The sequence below is a fragment of the Quercus lobata genome, chromosome 11 (assembly GCF_001633185.2).
Source record: "Quercus lobata isolate SW786 chromosome 11, ValleyOak3.0 Primary Assembly, whole genome shotgun sequence".
Lineage (NCBI taxonomy): Eukaryota > Viridiplantae > Streptophyta > Magnoliopsida > Fagales > Fagaceae > Quercus > Quercus lobata.
This window is the reverse complement of record NC_044914.1, coordinates 19,683,766-19,705,463: the sequence shown is the minus strand read 5'-3', so window position 1 is coordinate 19,705,463 and position 21,698 is coordinate 19,683,766. Positions and strand designations below refer to the sequence as shown.

At 35.0% G+C, this 21,698-nt stretch overlaps 1 protein-coding gene across 2 annotated transcripts; it reads right to left on the bottom strand.

The window, feature by feature from the left end:
* Window positions 1–1,656: 1,656 nt before the first annotated feature.
* LOC115968242 (protein TIC 40, chloroplastic) lies at window positions 1,657–20,191 on the bottom strand. Of its 2 annotated transcripts, none has more exons than XM_031087578.1 (13): window positions 19,674–20,059; window positions 19,529–19,586; window positions 19,397–19,414; window positions 15,809–16,067; window positions 13,188–13,294; window positions 12,975–13,101; window positions 10,284–10,356; window positions 8,799–8,839; window positions 7,996–8,041; window positions 7,593–7,687; window positions 3,113–3,216; window positions 2,882–2,929; window positions 1,657–2,165 (listed from the first exon to the last, which is right to left on the bottom strand). In XM_031087578.1, exons 1-13 carry the CDS (start codon window positions 19,919–19,921, stop codon window positions 2,106–2,108), a joined length of 1,284 nt encoding a protein of 427 aa, XP_030943438.1. In that variant the 5' UTR covers window positions 19,922–20,059; the 3' UTR covers window positions 1,657–2,105. The 2 variants fall into 2 exon arrangements, with proteins under 2 accessions (XP_030943438.1, XP_030943437.1); XM_031087577.1 differs by having other exon boundaries at window positions 1,725–2,165; window positions 15,806–16,067; window positions 19,674–20,191.
* Between the last annotated feature and the right edge of the window lie 1,507 nt (window positions 20,192–21,698).

The following is a 21,698-nucleotide window of genomic DNA, read 5'->3' as shown; positions in this document are numbered from 1 at the left end:
CACTCAACAATTTTCTTTTCTAGGTTCCACTCCCCCCCCCCTCACCCCCTTTCCTTTTTTCTCTTTCCATATTGCATATAAGCATCATCCATTTACTCTCTCTCTCTCTCTCTCTCTCTCTCAATGCGACAACTTCTCGTTTTTTAATAATTAACTAGCTAAGCAGATTTTGTTTTTATATAAACTCAAATTCTCACTTCCAAGAAAACAACTTAAGAAACCATATTGAAATTAAACCTAGGCGATAAGAGGGAGAGAGAGAATACCTATAATGGAAAATTAAAAAACACAACACCAAATTGTATCAACCCTTAACATAAAAATTCATTAAGGGGATGAAGGGCTGCAAGAAAGGAAATAAAAATGCTCCAAAAAGAAAGAAGATAATCAAAGAGAGAGAGACGGGGTTATAGTCGACGGACTAGACCTTACAAGAGTGATCAAGGAAGGAGCGGATTGGGTTGGAGGGGATCTGGGTTTGCCTCAGTCTGCGTGGCCTTCATTACAAGCACAGCAACAAAAAAGTCAAGTCCCAAATCATAATGGTTCAAGTGGTTATTATGTTTTTTTGTATGCAGCGTGATGATGTGATCATTTTCAAAGAAATGAGTGAAATCTTCATCTCTCTGTCTTGTGATCATCTAGATTTGTTTGAGTTTAATTGTTTCATCAATGAGTTATGCCAGTCTTTGGGATGAGTTGTTTCAAAGGTGGATGAAAATTTTATGATCCTTTGTATCTTGTTCCCAACAGCAAATCCACACAGGTTTTTTTTTTTTAATCCTATATTTCCACAAAAAGGAAACTTGTTTCCTTACATAGTTCAAGTAGCTAATACATGGTGTGTATGTTCGTTGTTGTTTTGCCTAAACTTCAGGTCCTATATGACAAGATCTTGAAAAAGTATCCAAATCCAAATCACTGCAGAGGATTCTCCGTCCAAATGGTTCCTACACAGAACTAGTGTGAAGATTGCAAACATATAAGAGGTTAAAAATACAGAAATTTTTTGACTGGTGTTTTTAAAGTCACACCCATCTAAGTCATACAAGACTACTAGCTTTAGGTTTAGATGGAAATCCATGAATCAATTTTTGGGTCTGATGGCAGGTTCGAATTCTGAGTTTGATTATTTGTTGATAATCAGGTTGTTGATTGTGTTTAAAATTTTCTGAGGTTGATCTTGAATGGTTGGGTATGCCTTGATTTGGTTGCTAAGAAAATGCACGAAAAGAAAAGCCAAAAATGTTCTTCCTACCTAGAACATGAATGTCCTTCCGAAAAAATTAATGAAAAGCAACCAAAAAAAAAAAGTTAATTTAATTAGAATTTTTTTTTTTTTTTAGTTTTAATTGTTTGACCGTGAGTTTCTTTAATTTAGAAAATGCTGACATAACATTTAAAAAATACCGAATAAAATATTTATTTATTATTTTATTAGCCATGTCAATATTTACTGTGCAAACAAGGCACTCTGTCTATCACATATGAATTTTCTGTTAGTAGGTTGACGATAGTAACCAAAATGAAAGTGATTTTTCGTTTTCAAGGACTTAAGTAAGCGCAAAATCAAGTTGGAGACCAAAAGTGCATTTTCACCTAGCAATTAATCAAATTAGAAAGGCACCATTGTAATTATCAAACTCAAAATGAAAATGAGTAAGAAGACAGTAATTTTATGCAGTCAATGAGCTTCCAATGCTTAAGAAAGAGAAGAGTCTGTGTGAGGCGCAAAGACGGAACCCAAGTGGAGTATTATTGCAAGGATACAATCAAGAGGTATATAGCTATGAAGCGAAACTAAGTCCAGAGGGTACAAAAAAGAGAGAATTTAACTATTTAACTACAAATCACAAAAAAGTAAAACATCAAAAAAGCCATTACGAAAACTTGTTCAGCAAACTACTACATATTCTTAACCATATGATATAAGGTGAGAGAACTCTTAGCTGAACTCAAGTCATTGAGAACTAGCAGCCAAAAATTTACAACAGGATACGGCAAAAACAGTCTCGACTTGTAGCGACGAGCAATTGAACATCGGATTTTCTTTTAACAAATGAGCATTTTCACTCCAGCAATTGGCAACTATGGATGAAAGAAAATCAAGGTGGACCTGTCACTCCAGGGAAGAGTTCTGATAATTTATTGAAAACATCCATAACCTGGAATCAAAAAGTAAAAGGAATGTGATATATACCTTAGTGGCCAGAAAAAAAAAATTGTTATATACATAAAAGTTATTATTATATGCCAGTATGAAATAAGGACAAATCTTGGTCTAAGAAAAGAAAATTAAGGACACATGTTACAAATCAATGTTCCATCCACAAGGATAGAGATTAAGGGACTGTTTGAATACCACTTATTGCTGAAAATCAAAAACTGAAAACTGAAAACTGAAAATACTTTAGCAAAATAATTTTTAAATATGTAAATAGTACCGTGAGACCCAGTTTTAAAAATTTTTTTGTTGAATAAAGTACTTGTGAGTTCCGTGAACAGTGCACAAGACCCACTGGAAACGCAAAACGCAGCTGAAAATTCAGTTTCAGCTCTATCCAAACATACACTAAATATTAAATAATTAATCAACCTGAATGTCTATGGAACAAGCAATGATATAATGAACCAAAGTATCGTGCCAAAATGCTAAATACAATTCACCATTTGGTAATCTTTCAAAAACATACTGAAATTCTTCATGCAAAGTACCTTTAAAACGTGTTTTAATTGGTCATGATGTCAAAACTACCTTAAATGAAGAAGATATTGAAAGGAAAAAAAAAGGATAATATATACTCTTAATATTAATTAAAATGCAAATACTCCCATGAATGGAAAATAACTGTCTTTTAAAGTAAAAAATGCTTGTCCGTACCTCCTTGTCATTTTGATATTTTGCAATGCTCAGTGGGTTCTGTGAACACTGGAAAAGAAACAAAATGTTAGAAATTTGGTATTGCAGAGTAAATAAGTACTTTGGGTACGACCAAGGCCTTGTAACTCAATTGGCACATTCTTGTGTTTCCAACGGAAACATCCATGATTCAAATTCCCCTACCCTAACTATCAAATTATCCAAAAAAAAAAACCTTTAGGTTTGACATACATCCATGATGGCAGCTTGAACTCTAGGGTTTTGAAATGCCATGGCAACTTCAGGATTGGCCATAATTCTTGAAATAGCTTCTTCAGGTGTGAGCCCAATTTGATCTGCAAATTGCAAAATAGAAACAGAATTAGGAGAAGAGAAAATAGAATACTGAACAGCCAAATAGGGTTTTACCTTGATAACATGATGTAATGTAACCATATCCAAACAGAATCATAAAACCAAAAAACTAAATATTATGGGAGAGATTAGAAATGTTCACAAATTAAAGTCAATCGCTAACCGAAGGGGGTAGCAATCAGTTAGGGACTATGCCTTATGAAGCAAAGGTTATTAGTTGGAATATCGACACCCCCCCCCCCCCTCTCTCCCCTCTCCCATTGGGGCCAAAGAATTCATTCTCATAATACATCTTGTAAAAATACTAATTCTAACATAACAATGAATGTAGGAATGCATACAGCCTTAAGAGGAGTACTTCATATAAACAGCAGAAGAAAGCTGTAAATAAAAGACTTGTCAAGGTAATTGGTCCCTACTATGTGTTGTACTGCCTACCATATAACTAAGGATAAATAGTGCCAAGACATATTTGAAATTGGCAAGCTTTAAAAACCGTTACGTGTAATGTGCTATCTTCTAAGCTTTGGCACATACTTTTAGGTCGCACATGGATATGGGATGGTGATGCACACCATGCTGGGCATGCCAAATACTCTATTTCCTTGATGGCAACAAGAAGTATGCTTTTTATTTTATGTTTCAGTTGTTTTTCTAGAGTATTTTCATAATTATGTAATTGTCAGTTGTAGGTCATAGTTGCTGATGCAGCACAAAATACTCTGGGCAACATTTGCAGCTAAAAAATAAAAATAAACTTAAAAATAAATATCTAAGGCTGCTTGGATCAGCACAAACACGATAGAAAACCTAGGAATCAACAACTAAGGTTAGCCAGAGTCAGCACCAGGCAATTATATTCCAACTGAAATTTTATTAATCAAGCAAATTGTCTCCATTGGAGTACAATAGCACACTTAAATAGACTACCAAAACCCTAATCCTAATTGACTTGAGTCAAATGTCAACTGTCTAACAAAAAAATTAACACTATGAAACTAAACATAATAATAATATTGCTAATAAGAACTAAATAAAACCCAATGGACTTGTAGGAAAAAAATACAAGTGACATCTCAAATTAAGTAAAACTAAATTAAAATAGAATTGTCTTCCTGTTCCTTAAATAATTCTCTCTTGGTTGGAGAAAACATGTCCTCAAGTTTTAAGTGTTTAGGAATATGAACTCTTACAGTGGATAATTGCACCAATCCTTGAAACACCTTCTTTTTTCTTTTTCTTTTTTATAATTAACGTAAAAATATTATTAATAATAAAAAAAGTGCCTAACTGAGTACATTGGGGATGTACTATGGGGGCACAAATCAAGAACCAAAAATACAACGATCAAGAAAAACAGGAAAAGAAGAACAAGAAAAATGAGAAAAAACCACACTCCAATCATAGAGTGTGTGCAAGAAGAAAGACTTAATCTCTAGCACAGAACATTCACAACCCCCAAAGCTTCTAGCACAGAACATTCACAATCCTTGAAACACCTTTGACAGCATTAAAAACAAAGAAGTTTTCTTTTCCACCATATCATTAAATTCGTCTAGAAAGATAAAATCAGTGGGTATAACCAATGTTTACAAACGATAAATCCTATCTTAATCCACATAAAGCATATTCATATCAAGATTTTCCACTTTACACACCATGGCGGGTTGATCAATAGCATAGCAGATACATCAAACTCATTATTCATTGCATATTTGCATGTAAACCATTAAATTCTTTGCTCTTGTTGAACTTTCTCTTCATTAAGTAGTTGGAAATCTTCCTTCTCAGTAATAAGCAATATACCCCAACTACTGTGTGAGTTTGGCATCCCATAGTTTTCAGCTTATTTGTTAAAGGTGAAACGAATAGATAAAAGTCAGCTTTTTTTTTTTTTTTTTAAAGTCAAAGGTGAGACAAAAAACAAAATGCTGGAAGCAAAACTTGTTTTTCCTAACAAACACTAGACTACACATGGTTCAAGTATTCCTTTTTTTTTTTTGATAAGTAATAAGAATTTTATTAATCAAACTGAAAAATAGAAGAAAGCAAGTACAAGGTGTTCATGATGGTGAACACAAAGAAATGCTACAAACAAACAAACAGCAACAAACAAACAAACAGCACCAAACAACAAAAATAAACTTAATGAGCAATACTAAGAGACGAAATAAACTCCAAGATAGTGGAACAATCTGAGAAGCCCCAACATCTAGCCCAATCAAATAAAGTCTTTTGGCATAGCGCTTGTAACTGAACCAAGGATTTCTCGGTATCCTCAAAAGAGCGCCGATTTCTTTCCGTCCAAACAATCCACATCAAACAGCCAGGAACCATATTCCAAATGTCTGAATTAAATTTTCCCAGCCAAAAACTCCAACAATACACCAAACTTTCCACAGAACCTGGCATGACCCATTGCGTCCCAAAGATTTGAAACATATAAACCCACAAAGAGTGAGCTATAGGACAGTGGAGGAGAAGATGATCCACCGTTTCCTCATTCCGATGACACATACAACACCAATTCACCAAAATGCGACCCCTAAGCATAAGATTATCCAATGTAAGGATCTGCCCATGAACCGCTGTCCACACAAAAAAAGCGACCCTCTTAGGAATTTTAGCTTTCCAAACACCCTTCCACGGAAAAATGGATACAACTGCACCCCTAATGGTATTATAATAGGACCTGGTATCAAATTTGCCATTCCCTTTGAGACACCAATGAGAAGTGTCACTCCCACCTCCCCTAGGGATCCGAGGTTGAATGCACTCAAGGAAAGAGTAGGCATCCTCTAATTCCCTTTCATGAAAATCCCTATGAAATCTCAAATTCCAAATTCTAACATTACCATCCTCCTGGTTCAAGTATTCCAAACCCCTTTTTAGACTCTACAATGTATTCTTTCTGCTCTAAAGCTGTAGCAACATTTGTTGGCACTTATACTTCTCTTTCAGCACTAGGTTTAGATGGCTCATGATCTTTCTTCATCAACAAAATCTCATTACCTATGTCATTGTCTCTCATGTGTGGTGAATATGGTGAGAACAAAATGCTAGAAGTTTTGAGGACCAAGAAAGAACTATGGATTCTTTTTTCTTACTTCTCTGTTTGCTTGGCTGCCTTCATTGGGTTTTTTTTCTGTCTTCTCTTTAAGATTTCATTGATCATTGTACTCTACATCATGATTATGGTGGTCTCTAGTATACATCCTGTATTCATTGTCTTTATTCTTCAATAAATTACATTATTTATCAAAACAAAAATTCTCTAGTGTGTGAAACATTTCATTGCAACCTATCATCCTTTGGGAGGAAGGATCCATTGACTTGATCCTAGTAGACAGGTCTCAAACAACTTTAACTATGGCATCCATAGATACCAGAGCGGGCTCCATGACTGATTAGGACTCATAACTAGAAACCACATGAGCACTCATCTTATATTCTTCAAATTGTACTATGTAGTTAATAGCAGATCTATTAACATATCTTAAGACTATTTATTCGATCCAAAACATCACCTAATAGGACTGCGATAGATATTTCTCTTGATGGGACTAGGGTAGATATCACACGACCATCTTCATTATCTTCTTTCCTCTTCGTCCTTCTTGCCCACCAAAGAAGAGAGGCCAAGCAAAGCAACATTACCTGCCGCTCCCCTACCCAGGTTGTTAACAACTTCAACAAAATTATTTTCCTTCGTTGAGCTTCCTAGTGGCAAATTGAGCATTGACAGTGGAGGCCATCACCGTGAGCACAGAGCAAGGATGTGGTCCTCAACCATGACGAAGCTTTTGAGGATTTTCTTTTTCTTCTTCTTTTTTTTTTTTTCTTTTTTTTTTTCGCTTTGATTTGTGGGTGTGGTTTTGTTGCTTGATGTGGATCTGATTTGCAGATTTAATTTGTGAAAATTGTGGATCTGTTTTATCTTGTAATTATGTGCATCAAACTAAAAGACTTAACAGACCAAGAGCCTTGTGGCTCAATGACACAATCTGATCTTCCCCATAGGGAGAAACTAGGTTCAATCCCCATCCCCCCACTTGTTGTAAGCCCCCCACAACCCAACAAAACCATAACAGATTTAACAAATTTGTGATTTGTTAGTTCATGATTCTTCTTCAAGAAAAGAAAACCCATGATCTGACCGACCACCTTAAGGTAGGTGCAAGTGAATTTTAACAGATCTGATGGTTGACTTTGGGTCCAAGAACCCTTAACCCAAAATGCGGTTCGGGTTACAGGTTTATATGAAGCCTGACCCAATCCGAACTGTGATCAGCCCCTGATGAATCCAAAATGCAAGGAACATGAACATAAAGCAGAGACTTGTTCAATTCAAACTTACCAAACTGCTGCTTAACTTCTGGACTGTTAAGGTCAAAACTTTTCAAAGAATCCATCACACGGTTGTCCCAGTCGCTGCTTCCACTCATATTATTTCTGGAAACAATATCAATTATGGGAAAGGAATTAAGAACCATCACAAATTGGCCAATTGGGCTATCAGATTTTAACAGAACTACCAAGAGACTGCAGCCTACTTGGCCCAGACGGGAAAACTTAATAATGAATCAGCAATAAACATTAAATGAAACAAAGAATTGATTACTTAGACATATTTCATTACAACATTAACATAGATACTATTGAATGGCTTCCAAAGCACTTGTTCACAGAAAATAAGTGCATTAGTGAGCAGCAGTATTTAAACAAAATCAAATGCATATAAGGTGAAAAAGGGATCTTACAGCATCTCCTCAAGTTGTTGACGATATTGTGGATTTTGAAGCATCCCTATCAAACAATAGACATAAAAATTCAGCATTGCTTAAATTAATGACATGACTAACATTTGCATAAAATAACTAGACTCAAGCCCTTGATTGGGAGCAACAAGCCAATCAGCTCTAGCTCAAATGGCACATTTTTCTCTTGTAGAGCAAGAGGAGGGTGAGGTGAGGTTGTGGGTTTACACACCACTGGGTGGTGTGTAACTACCAATCAAAGGGAAAAAGCAGGGAGCAATAAAATTTATTCTAGCCCTACATGTTATACCATGCTAATAATACATTCTACCATGGACAAAACAAATTATTTGCTTGCAATAAAAGGAAATGAAAATGGCCAATAATCTCTAACTCAAATAAAACCTGCCCCCCTTGTAAGTACAAGGAGGGTGAGGTCATGGGTCAAGGCCAATCGTGCATGTGTAACTTACCAATCTAAAAAATAAAAGGAAATAAAAATGTTCAAAAAAGGACTAGATATTCCATGCAATAAAGGTGATAATGTTGCAGAGACCCTGAATAAAAGAAGAATAGACATCAGCCCCACTAGGCATAGATGCTAACAAATTCAAGTTCTTACTAATTGTTTCCACAGCCAACTTTACAAGCTAAACAATGAAAATATTGTCATTACATTCCATTCAGTTAGATAATTTATTCCGAAGTAGAGCCATGACCCACCATTCTCCAACAGAAGAAGTAAAACATAGTGGCATTTTTTAATCTATTTTTTAAGTATGCTCAGCTACATTGAACAGACTTACATTTGAAGGTATCAGGGTTCCTCATCTCCTCAGGCAAATGGCTGCAAATAATATGAAGAGAATTTAATTTCAAAAGACCCAAAACCAGATACCAGTATAAGCTATAAAAGGATTATTAGAGCAGCAGAAAACACAAAATTACTAATTTCTACAAAATCTACGTGAACAACAATTCTAACTTCCATGGAGCAAAGTTTAGTCATAACCAGCATGCCAGCAATCAAACAAGATTAATGATATTTGTAAGCTAGGAGAAAGAATCAGAGGAAAAACACAAATAATATAATCAAGTTAAAATATACTTTTTAATCCATGCAATTTAGTCTATGTCCAACTTCCTGCCCTTAAATTTAAAAGATTACAATTTCATCCTTGAAAATGTTTACAGGTATCAATTTTTTCATTCCATCCATCTAGCATTCATTTATTCCAGGAGATGAGCATGCCCACATTAGCATATGACTGCGGTACACTGCCATAGATTCCATCTTCATAAATTACTGGAAAGTTCCAAAGGGCAAGTATGTGTAATTTGTGACCATAACAGCATGCTATTCCTATGCCAACTAGATACGCCCTAGAAACAGAAGTCCATACAAACATTATAACACTTTTGAAATCCAAATGTGGGCTAGTCCTATGCCATGTCTACAAGGTTCATCTTTCAGCAAGCAGACCTTTTTCTATTTCTTTTTATTTTTTTAATAAGTTAAAAAATTTATGGATGAAAAGGATCAATCCCATGCTGAAAACAAGGAATAATCCTAAAGAATTTCAAAAGAAGAGAATTACAATCAAAAGGGAAGAGAGTCAACAAAATCACAAATAGATGGATGTGTAACTGAAATTTCTATCAACCATTTTTCTTTTAATACGTGAATTCTAACAACCAATTAGCATGAACAACATTTCATGATTCAGGGACTCACTTATAATTTCAATGAAAAAGATTACTCAGGCAGGAATTCAAACCATAGCAACACACAGATAAGTTTATTATAATAAATAGATAAAATGTAATATTAGGGACAAACAATCTTCTGCCTGTAGAGAAGAAAAAATTTTATTCTTTCAATTTTTTAAGGGTACTCCTGGGAGCAAATCAGGTGGAGACAATGTGGGACTTGCAGCTCAGAGCACTCTAGCACATGGCTATGGGCCATGATGTCAATGAGTCCATACTACAGCCCCTTCATACATTGGGCAGAACAGATCTACTAATCTTTGATTATTGGACCTGGGTCCATTATCGTCTTGAATACTGGGAAGGGGGAAGAAAGAATATTTGTATTCAAGTTGCTTGTATATTGCAAATATGAAAGACATGAATGACTATTGAAACTTTTGATATCTGATAAATGTTTAAAACTTTGTAACAAGAAGAAACATTAACAAAGAAATTTAAACATAGCAACGTGGCAAAATAAATCATTTATAATAATACGAACAAGCATAAATGTTAAATAGACAAAGAAGGCATATTACGGATAAACCATCTTCTGCACTGTTGGATCTTCCATCATTTTCTCCAAAGCTTCCACTGATAAGCCAGGTTTTGCTGTCCAATATAAATAACATACTTAGAAAGTTTGATTAAATCTTGAAAACCACCATAATTGAGACTAACAAGTCAAAGATAGTCTGCAACCCCACCTACGGTAGCATATGAGATCTGATCAACCTTCAAGTCAGACTATCAGAAGTAAATACAATAGCTTCATAAGTTCACAGCCCTTTTATGACAAATGTGTGACTGCATGAACAAAATTTGGTCTGACACTAGACGAAACATACATTCACAGAATTTTTGGATAAAGCAGACAAACATGTGCCCTTGCACATGATACATCTGTTGATATGCATGAAATCACCATGGCAAAGGAACATCTTAATAAGTCTCTAATTGGGGAGACTGGACTATGGTTGTAGTGAGAAGACCTCATGGATGTAGCTTGTGGAAAGGAATTCACGCTGGTTGGGATAGATCCTCTCCCTCCATCTTTTAGGGTAGGAAATGGTAAGAGAGTAAGGTTTTGTCATAATGTTTGGTGTGGAGATCATTCACTGAAAGAATTGTGCCCGTAGCAATACTTGATTGCCTCATATAAGGATGCTTCAGTGAATTCTTCAATTACTTTTAGAGGGGATAATGGAAGTTTGTATTGGAACCTATAATTCTTGATTCTTCAGGGATTTTCATGATTGGGAATAAGAACAGGTGAATGAAATGATGCATTTGCTTTACTCCATGCAGATTTCAGAAGGAAATGAGGATCGCTTATTTTGGACTCCTGATAGAAAAGGAAGGTTTCCCTTCGAAACATATGTGGGGTAGTAAGGTATGCAAGGTGGCTTTTTTTTTTTGCATGAACAGTAACCATGAATTATATCCTAACATTGGATAATCTTATTAAAAGCAAGGTGGTGGTTCTTAATAGATGTATAATGTGTAAGTGTAGTTGTGAAATAGTAGAGCATTTCCCACTTCATTGTCCTCTAGCACAAGAGTTGTGTTCTTTGCATTTACAGCCTTTGGGATGTTATGAGTAATGCCCAGACAGGTAATAAGACTTTTTGTTTACATGGAGAGGAGCATGCAGATGTCATCGAAATCAGGTTGTTTGGCAATCAACTCTTCATTGTATCATGTGGGCCATTTGGAGAGAGAGAAACTATAGGACTTTTTTTTTTTTTTTTTTTTGGATAAGTAAGAATGTTATATATACGAATGGCTACTCCATGCATAAAAAACATAGAGCAAACCCAGAAAGTACAAGGAGGAAACAACGAAAAAGCAAAAAAGAAAACCAAACCACAAATTAATTACAAAGAGAGAGAGAGAGATAATGAAAGAAGAGAGAGAATCACTAGTCGTGAGTCCCCAAGCCCGAGACCAATCAAAAAGAGTCCCACTGAAAGAAGCCAGCATCTGATCACCGGAGCTAATCAAATCCTCAAAAGTCCGCCGATTCCGTTCCTTTCAAAAGTTCTATACTTTTTAAGCTTCTCTATCTTTCAATACTGAGATTCTAAGAAAAATCATTGAGTTGTTAAGCTTACCTAACATTTGATGCTCTTGTTGGAAGTGTAGAATGATTAAAAGTATAGTTCTTAATGTGTAAAATTGAGTTGGGTCTGTGCATGTCATCCATTTGTGGGTGTTTTGCTTGGACATGAAGAGGGAGAGGATGGTCAGCCAGGACCTTTCTTTAGACAAGATGGATTTGATAGTAAAGTATTAGGGATTTAGGAATTGGGGGAATTGGGAATGGAGAGAGAGAGCTAAGATCAATATGAAATTTGCTTAAACCCACAATTGAAGGTAAATTCGACATGGTCCATGCGCACATACCAAATTGCTAACAAGAAGTACCGCAACACACCATCTAACCTAATAACGACCTCCTCAACCAAATCACCATGAAAGAAAGACAGAGGATTGCTAAAGTATCAAAATGGTAATGGCAGTGCTGATTTTTTTTTTGGTGTGTGTGTGTGGGGGGGGGGGGGGGGCGGCCGCGCGGGGGGTGTATTTTCATTGAAGGTAGTGGCAGTGGCAGTAATGAGAGCAAATCATGGACGTGCTGGCATTGATGGTGCTGGTAGCAAAAAAAGGTGGTGAATAGATAGTGGCAAAAATGGTGGTGGAGGGCAAAGCAGTAAGAGTAGTTGTGGTGGTGATAGGCATAATGAAGCTAAGATGGTTGACAATTGTGAGATATGAAATGGTACTCGCAAAAAAAAATTCCAAAATCCCTTCCCTTTTTATGATAAAAGGAAGGAATTGACATTCAAAATTTATATGTTACATCATATGAAATCAAAATAGAAAAAACAATAGAAATTCATTTATATTGTTTCAAGAGATGCCAAAACTGTATAATATTTGTACTATGAATTCAAAGATATATTGATGTTTTGTGTTACTTATCAAAATACATACATACATACATACATACATATATATATATATATATATCTATATTAATCTGGACCAGGGAGGAATCTAGAACTATGAAATAGATTCTAGAAATTAAATAACTAATTTTACATTTTTTTTTTCCTGATAAGTAACTACTTTTACATATTTTATCAGTAAAACAAGTCATGGATATAAGTTTAAGATAAGGCACTTGTTAGAAACAGTAGCTAGTGGAAATACAATTGACTACTTACGGGTAGATTGGGATCCCTCAGAACCAGTGGAGTTACGGGTAGATTGGGACCATACAGAACCAGCAGCGTTAGATTGGGACCATTCAGTGCCACCAATGCCCTTAGAAGCAGCTCCATTTTGAGGAAACTTCATCCATGCTCAAAGTTAAAATCTTTAAATATTTTACTTAAACCATTACAGACTTGTACAAAAGCTCAACAGCAAATACTTACCACCCCACCAATCTGAGCATCCTTGGATGAACTTGTTCCAGTCACTTCATTAAAGCTTTCATAAGGACTCTTTTGCTCAGCCTCTTCCGGAGAAACATCTACAAAAGCTGTTAGTACATGTTGCATTAGAATTTTTGTAGAAAACTTTTTTTCAATTCTGGTATAAATCCAAAGACTTTGCAAATTTACTGAAATTATGGATATCATTTGTTAAAGACAGAAATTTTCTTAGTGTTCCCTTTTTTTCTCTTAATAAGTAATATTCAAGTTCTGAATGGTAAGAAATGCTTAAGACATAAACAAGAATATCTGTAAGCGTTAATGTAAGGCACCTACTATATCCTGTTTATGGAGAGGAATTTATTTGGAGGAGGGAAGTGAGAGCAAAATATGGGGACAAGTGGGGTCAATGATGTTCAAATGAAGTAAAGGGGCACACAGAGGTAACATAATAGGTGTTTTCGAAATACATAAAGTTTAGTAGTGGGATTGGTAATCAAACTCAGTTCTTTTTCTTTCTTTTTTTTCCTTTCAATTTATTAGTGACATAACACACCTACAAGTTGAATTTGTTTTCTCTTCTTCTTTTTTGGGATAAGTAGTTGAACTTGTTTTCAGCATGATTTATAGTTTAGAGAAGTACCTTTGAAAATTTTATTCCCCAAATTGTTTGATATCACAACTTATCAAAAAATATTGTATGACATTGCAGTAGACAAAGAACCCTTTTTTTTATTGGCAAGTTACACGTCTGATAGGCTTTGAACCCCACAACCTTACCACCCACTTTGCTCCTATAAGTTGCTATCTTGTTAATTATTTTCTAATGCTTTGATTCTAGCATTCTAACCATGGCCATGCTGACAAAATAAACAGCTAAGAAAGGAGCTGGGGGTGTTATAGATGCATGGTAGAAGTAATCCAAAGTAGAAATAGAGGAATGTACAGGGTGATCAAAGCTCTATGTCATGGGCTGCCATAAAGGTTACTGAGAAAGGAAACGTAAGCAGTCAAGTACTATATCAGATCATCCATTCATTTTGTTTGAGCAACTAAATGATTTAATAAGGAAAGATTGTAGGAGCTTTGACCAAAATGAGAGAGCAATGAACAACTCAGACAAAGAGAATGCTCATTATGAAGAAAATCACTTCATGGTAAGGGTGTGCATTAGTCAGTTTTGGGGGTTTTTTCAACACAACCCAACCTCATCGGGTGGAGAATTCCCAACCCATCACAAGTCTAAAAACCAAATCATCAAGTGTGTGTGTGTAACTTACCAATCAAAAAAAAAAAAAAAGTCAAAAAACCAAAGCAACCCACATGGGTCGGTTGGTTCATTGGATTGGGCTCATTACAAAAAAAAAAAATTATAATATCCTTTTTGAAATACACAATACCAAAACCAAGACCCTACTATTAACAGTAACTTAACAACCATTTTTCTTCAATTTCCTCTATTTTCTCAGAAACCAAACTGCAGGCAGTGCAAAACAAAAAAAAAACCAAACAAATGAGTCATGGGTCATTTACTTGGGTTGATGAATTTGAAATGACACTCAAAATTAAGCCAATGCAAAAGAAACAAAATGAAATCAACAGACAAAAAACAAATCTAATTATATATACTCTCCATAATCCTAACTCATCACAATCTCTGTTTGGTTGCAGAGAAATCTAGGAAAAGAAAGAAATAATTTCAGTTCTAAAGATACCTTTGATTTGTAGCATTCAAGTAGCAGAAACTAAAAAATAACATAGCATTTTTAGATCGAAATTTAAGGAGAGGTCTCACGAAGAAGCTCTTTTTTTTATAGGTTAAAATAATTTTATTGAAACGAGACTACCTCATGAAAAAAGACATGAAGTAGCCTAAAGAATTATCTCACAGAGAAGCTCTTGCTTGAGAAATAGCAACAAGAGAGAGAGTTGGCTTGGAGGACTCACTTGAGAGAGAGGCTAAGGCTCGCGGAAAGAGAGAGGGAGGAGAGAGGAATCAAAGGTTAGAGAGAGCAGTGGGGTTAGGATAGGGTTTCGGTTGTCAACAGAGGAGGATGTGAGGTGAGGGGGAGAGAAAGGAGGCAAAATTATTTTGGCTGATGAGAACATAATTATACAATTAGAGAGGGTTAGGTATTAAGGGTGTAAATGGAAAAATACAAATTAAAATATATATTTTTTAAATTATTAAATAGGTCAAGTCGAGTTGGGTTGAAAATTCATCAACCTGAACCCGACCCAGCCCAAGGTTTCTTAAAAAATTAACCCTATCTCTAATCCACCTCCCATTTAAAAGGTTTAAAATCCCAACTGTAGGCCCTCACTTATTAAGGGGCGTCTAGACCCACAAGGGAAATATTAGAATAATGGTTAAATGATTATATTCATCGTTTTCTAACAACTTAATCTTTTGGGTCAAGTAGTAGTTTATCATCTATAAAATAGAAACATGAATGAAGCAGTTAATAAATCAAATTTATATATCTAAACTAAGAAAGATCTTCAAAAGGCTCACACAAATTGCATCTAACCTATAATAGGCACGTGCAGCATACAATGAAGATCAAAAGGCAGAAACAAATTCTTTTAGGAACTTAAAACTAGGTTTAGAAGTTTACTACCAACTTTCTTCGGTTCCTGTTTTACTTCTTCTTCATGATTGAGAACAGTTGCTGGAGCTGCTTGTACATTTGTTGCTGGCACATCTACTGTAACTACAGGTTGAGAAGCTGCTGGAGCAGGTGAAGTGGAAGGCGCTGGTGCCGAGGGCATAGGAAATGGAAAAGGGGATCCAGAAGGAAAGGCTGCATTGTTGAATTGGTTATTTTGAGTATTCATCTGTCCCATCAATGTCTTGAAAGCTTGTTGCATCGCATATTTCTGAAAGATTAACAATAAACTTTACAAGGATTGGGATATATGTTGAAAGAGTGAAAGGTTGAATTATGCTATGCCATGCAAGATCCAACCCTATGTCACATAGAAGAGAGTATACATCAATCTCACAACAACATACTGATACAGACACAACAATAAAAGATACCAACATACATTTATTTTTTAAGATATAACAATATACAAATGCATCTCTATCTTATAAATAAGCATAAATGAATGTATGTGTGCATGCATTTGCTATGATTAGGATTGTAAAAAACCACTGAAAAACTGATCCGACCAACCAGAACAGACCCAAAAAGTCAATTCCGGCCAGTTTCAGTTTGTCGGCCATCGGTCTTAGTTCCAATTTTTTAAACAATTCAGTGTTTCAGTCAGTCTCAGAGCCAAGAATTCACACAATGAGAACAAGTCAAATATATTTGTTTAAATATATTTTTTTATGAACCTACTGACCTTTTGTAAACCCACCCTCATGTTATCAAATTCCTTTAACCTTGTCCCTTCTTCACATTCCCATTTTCTTCAGATCTCTTCTATCACTCTGCCTCATTCCTCCTCACACATTTCTTTCGTTTGAAATTCAAATCCTAGCCACCGATATTTTGCTTTCCCTCCTCCACATCATGCTTCCTCTCGCCACAACTCTTTAAACCCCCCCCCCCGGCCCCCCATTTTTTTTTCCTTCCCCTTCAAGTTTAGAAGCATCAACAACTTGATGAGAGAAAGGGTGATATCAAACAGAGATAGGACTTGGAAGGAACTTGTTTTAAGAAAAAAGAGAGAATGCAGTGGGTGGCACCACCATCTTCTTAGTTCTCACATTCAACGCCTACAACATGCTCAAGATCCAGAGCCATATGATTGAGGTTAACAGCCAATCCAATGGACAAGGTCCTCTCCATTGATGTCCATCTCTTTTAATGTTTATTCTTTATTAATACATATATTAACTCTCATCCTTTGGGTTTTGGGTTTTGTGTAGGATTAAAAGAAAAATGACTCTGACACATGGGCATGTATTTCGAAGTCCAGCCCCAAACACCCAGACCGCACTGACCGAACCTGTTACATTAGTGAGGTTCAATGGCTTGCAAGCTCCTTTCCAAAAACTGACAGGTTCAGTTCCCTATCCACCAACTGAACCAAACCAACTCATTTAATAACTGAAAACTCTAGTTCAGTAACTAAAAGTAAAAATTAACTGTGGTTAAACTAAACTAGAGTTATCAGTTATTAAACGAGTTGGCATAATGTAGACCCTGGATTTATTTCACTTTGAATCATGGCCTTTAAATGGACACTCTCCATTTCACTTTGTAATGAAGAGGATCAAATCCTACACACACATACACGTAGGAATAACACTTTTTTTTTTTTATAAGTAATAAGTTTTATTGATATTAAAAAGGAACACCCTAGTACACAGGGAGTGTACAAGGGCTCAATAAATCAAATACAAAAATTGCAAGAATCAAGGAAATCAATAACAGAGGGGAATGATTGCTTTTGCATAGCAAACAACCAATCCAATAAAGTTCTAAAAAAGAATAGCTTGAGGTCTGGAATAGATCTCTCAATATCTTCAAAAGATCTACTATTTCTCCCTCCAAAGACACCACATTAGGCAATGAGGAACGATGGACCAAATATAACCATTTTGATAACACATCAACACACAAACTCAAGAAATCAAGCTCCAACCAATCACAAAAATGGAAGCTAGCACATCTCCTCACTCACACACACACACACAGAATTTACTAAGAAGAAAAAGTGAAATAAAAAGGGATAACCTACTACATGGGAAATACATGAGAAGACCAAAAAAGAAAATCTAACATTTAAAATTCAAAAGATCCAAAAGCTCACACATTTCTGGTAGGAAATGGAACTAAAGGCTACTGTTCAATCAAAGAGAAAGCACAAAAAACAGAAACATCAATTCCAACACAGGTAGTTCACATCTCTATAATTCCTTGCATTCCTCTTCCTCCAAAGACATCACATGATACACAAGAATTTCACCACTACAATGTTTTTCAAACTATCCCTTTCAACATGCCAATCACAGTCCAAAGTCCAGACACCAAAGGCCACAACTCTCTAGCTGTATCACACTCGATCTACACATACAACAACAATCCACAATTCAACATCACACTTGGTCCATTGGTAATATTGATGTCCAAATAAAAAATGGCAATCTTGATGGTCCTCTAACCTTCCCAATACTCCTACATGGAAAGAAATTACCTCCATCAAACTTAGAGAATTATAAAAAGAGTTTAATTGAAAGCTTAGTAAGCTTCCAAATCATTGAATACTCATCCTCCCTTTAGACCTTGGTAGAATATAATACATCAAAAAAAATCAAGAATTTGAGTTCCCAACCTTGCACTAATCTATTAAATCTAAGATTCTAGTTGGCATTTCCATGCTCCTCACTTATATATTCTGACACTATAGGATTCTTTTCCCTTGCAAGAAGAAAAGGTTTTTTTTAAAAATACCACTATCAGTGTAGTGTCCCAAACAATAAGTCATGAGAAAACCAGTTTTATAGTCATCCCCATTTGGATCTAAGTCAATTTGGAAAAGTCTCCCCACCACCACCCCCTTTCTCTCCCTTCCCAAAAAAAAAAAAAAAGTGATATTTTTTTCATAATCTAACCCTTTAAGGGCCCAAAAATTCCTGTAAGCACCACTCTATCCATAAATCCCATATTTTGAAGTAATTCACATCTCTCGAAATTCCTCGCATTCCTCTCTCTCAAAAAACTTTCTTTTTCTTAATCCAACTCTATAAGGGCCTGAAAATTCCTTTAAGCACCATTCTCTCCATAAATCGCATATTTTATATGCACCACCTTCCATCAAAAATGATCCCTCTCTTCCACACACCAAAGCCAAATATTTACCCACCAAAGCTTGACCGAATATCAATAGTCTTCTAAACACAATTGCATTTGGAATAGGAACACACAATCTCAGGACCTCATTTTGATAGTCCCAAGATTTTCCTAAAATTTTGCATATTTCTATTTGACACACTAAAATTCAACTATGCAACAATACAAAGCAATGAACAGAGCAATGCAGCCTTCTTTAAAACACATCATAAATCATATTTGATATGGTAACAGAAAAAAATGGGCACACCCATGAACTCTTTTCTCTTACAAGTAAAAAATAACAACATATCCATGAACATAAGAAAAAGCCCGTGTCTTCGCATCCGCTAATTTTTCCAAATATTGAAATGCATGAATTGTGTACTCATTACCTTATAGGAGAGAAACAACACTCACCTTTAAATTTGTAGCCACCTGCCATTTCCATTGAACTTGTTAAAAAAAACAATACAGCACATAAAGAAAACAATTTTGATAAGAAATAGAAAAAAAAGGCCAAGTGGGTATTGTGTTTTTTTGAGTTCTCACCCATGAAAATAGTGCTGAGAGCCCAACACCAACTCCAATCCAAAACAGAGGTGACCCTCTACAAACAAAGCAAAAAAGAAGCTAAATTGCAATACACAGCAAAAGAATGAAAGAAACAGTGAGAAAGAAAGAGAGAAATGGCTACATATATGAGGGTGGTGGAGGTGGTGGCACTGAGAGTTGTGGATTGACACCAATTGAAGTTGTCTCTTTATTGCTACTACTTCTTGAAGCTGAAGCAGAAATGCTTGCAAAGCGTCTCCTCGGGTCGGGCCCAAACGCCAAACGGGTGCGGGCACGGGTAAGGGTAAGGGTGTGAAATCTGGGTGGTCTGAGTAGCTGACGTGGCAGCGGCGGGGCTGTTGAGGCGGTTAGAAACGGAGTAGTTATCATGATTTTCGATTTTTTTTTTGTTGTTGTTGTTCTGAGATAAGGAGAGAGAAAAAGGGTTTCTTTTCTTTTTTTTGAGGTTCGATTCTGTTTTCAAAGTGGTTTTTTGAGGAACCCTTTTGTGTCTGACTGTGTGTGAGAGTGAGTGAGAGAGAGAGAGAATTGAGGGTTTTGTCTCTGTGAGTCAGAGTCGAGTCCCACCGAGAACGACGATGGTTTTAGTTCTTCGGCACTTAGGTTCGGTTTGGTATAGAATATTTTTCTAAAAATTAAACCATGAAAATTGAAAATATTGCAATAAAATAATTTTTAAAATAAATGATATGGTTATAATATTTTTACAATAAATTTTAAGTGATAAGTTGTTATTAGTTGTTATTATTGGGGCAAAAAAGTAACATTAGCGTTAGTTTGAAATTTGAACCAATAACAACTAACCACCTATAATTTGTTGTAAAAATATTATAGACGTAGCATCTCTCAATTTTTAAATATGTAAATAGTATTATGGAACGAAAGTTTTGTTGAAAAAAAGGTTTGTAAATCTCGTAAACAGTACGTAGGATCCACTAAAAAACACTAAAATGTGTTTCTCAATAAATAAATAAATAAAATAAAATAATGATGAAACGTAGACGCACCGCATTTCAGCGTTACCCAAACGGGTACTTGGTATTAAAGCAATATTTTTATGTCTTATTTTTTTTATGGGATTGTTATATTTTTTATATAAATATAATTTGACATCTAAAACAATTGGAGAAAAATTAGAAAGAAATGAATGATACAAAAATTTTGGTGATTTATTTGATATTGTTTTTACTTTTTATAATGATATCGCTTAATTTATATGAGATTATTACACACAAAAGATATAAAATGTCTGAAATAATTTAGATTATTTTCATTTCAATTTTTTTTTTTGGATGCAATGAGGAATTTTATTTTTTTAAAAAATAGATTACAGAATTACATGTCCATCTACAAGCACTTCTCTATAAGTACCTATTTGAAAACTGTCCCTAATATACTTTTCATAAATAAAAATAATGCAAGTTTCATAAACAAAAACTTTTGTCTTGTTGTGATCTTCCTTTATTTGTTAGTCTGTCTGCTACCATATTGACTTCACCATAAGCGTTAAAAAGATGTACAATCCATTCTTGCTCGATAAGGTCATTAAAAAAAAAAAAAATTGAACTATTTTCCTTAATTGGATTCTTTTATTTTCTATTAATATTTATTTTCTTTCTTTTTTTTCTTTTTTATACAAGATATAATTTATACTTTATCCTAATCTAAGTGTATATGTGTGTGAAACTCTCTCCTGGAGACTTGAACCCCGATCTTTACTCTCCACACTTCACAAGTACTTATACTTGTAGAGTGACCACCGTACCAATGATGCGCGATAGTTTGATTTTCTTAATATATCTCTAATATTTCTTTTAGAAGTACAAATTATGATTAATCTTCTTTATTACTTATTTTAATATATATATATATATATATATGGTAAATGCTAACGAGTGCCTTAAGGGCACTGGTTAAGAATCCAGTTAAAGAAAGTTTTTATGAAAAAAGAAAAAAAAACAATTAATGTTTTGACAATTTTTTTTCATTTTCTATAAAAGTAATATTAATACTTTTCTAAAATAAATTCTTAACCAATATCCTAAGGACACTTGTTAGCATGACCCTATATATATATATATATATCCAGTGGCGACTCTAGGAATTTTGTCCAGAGTGTTCCTATTTCATTTTGAAAAAATTTTGG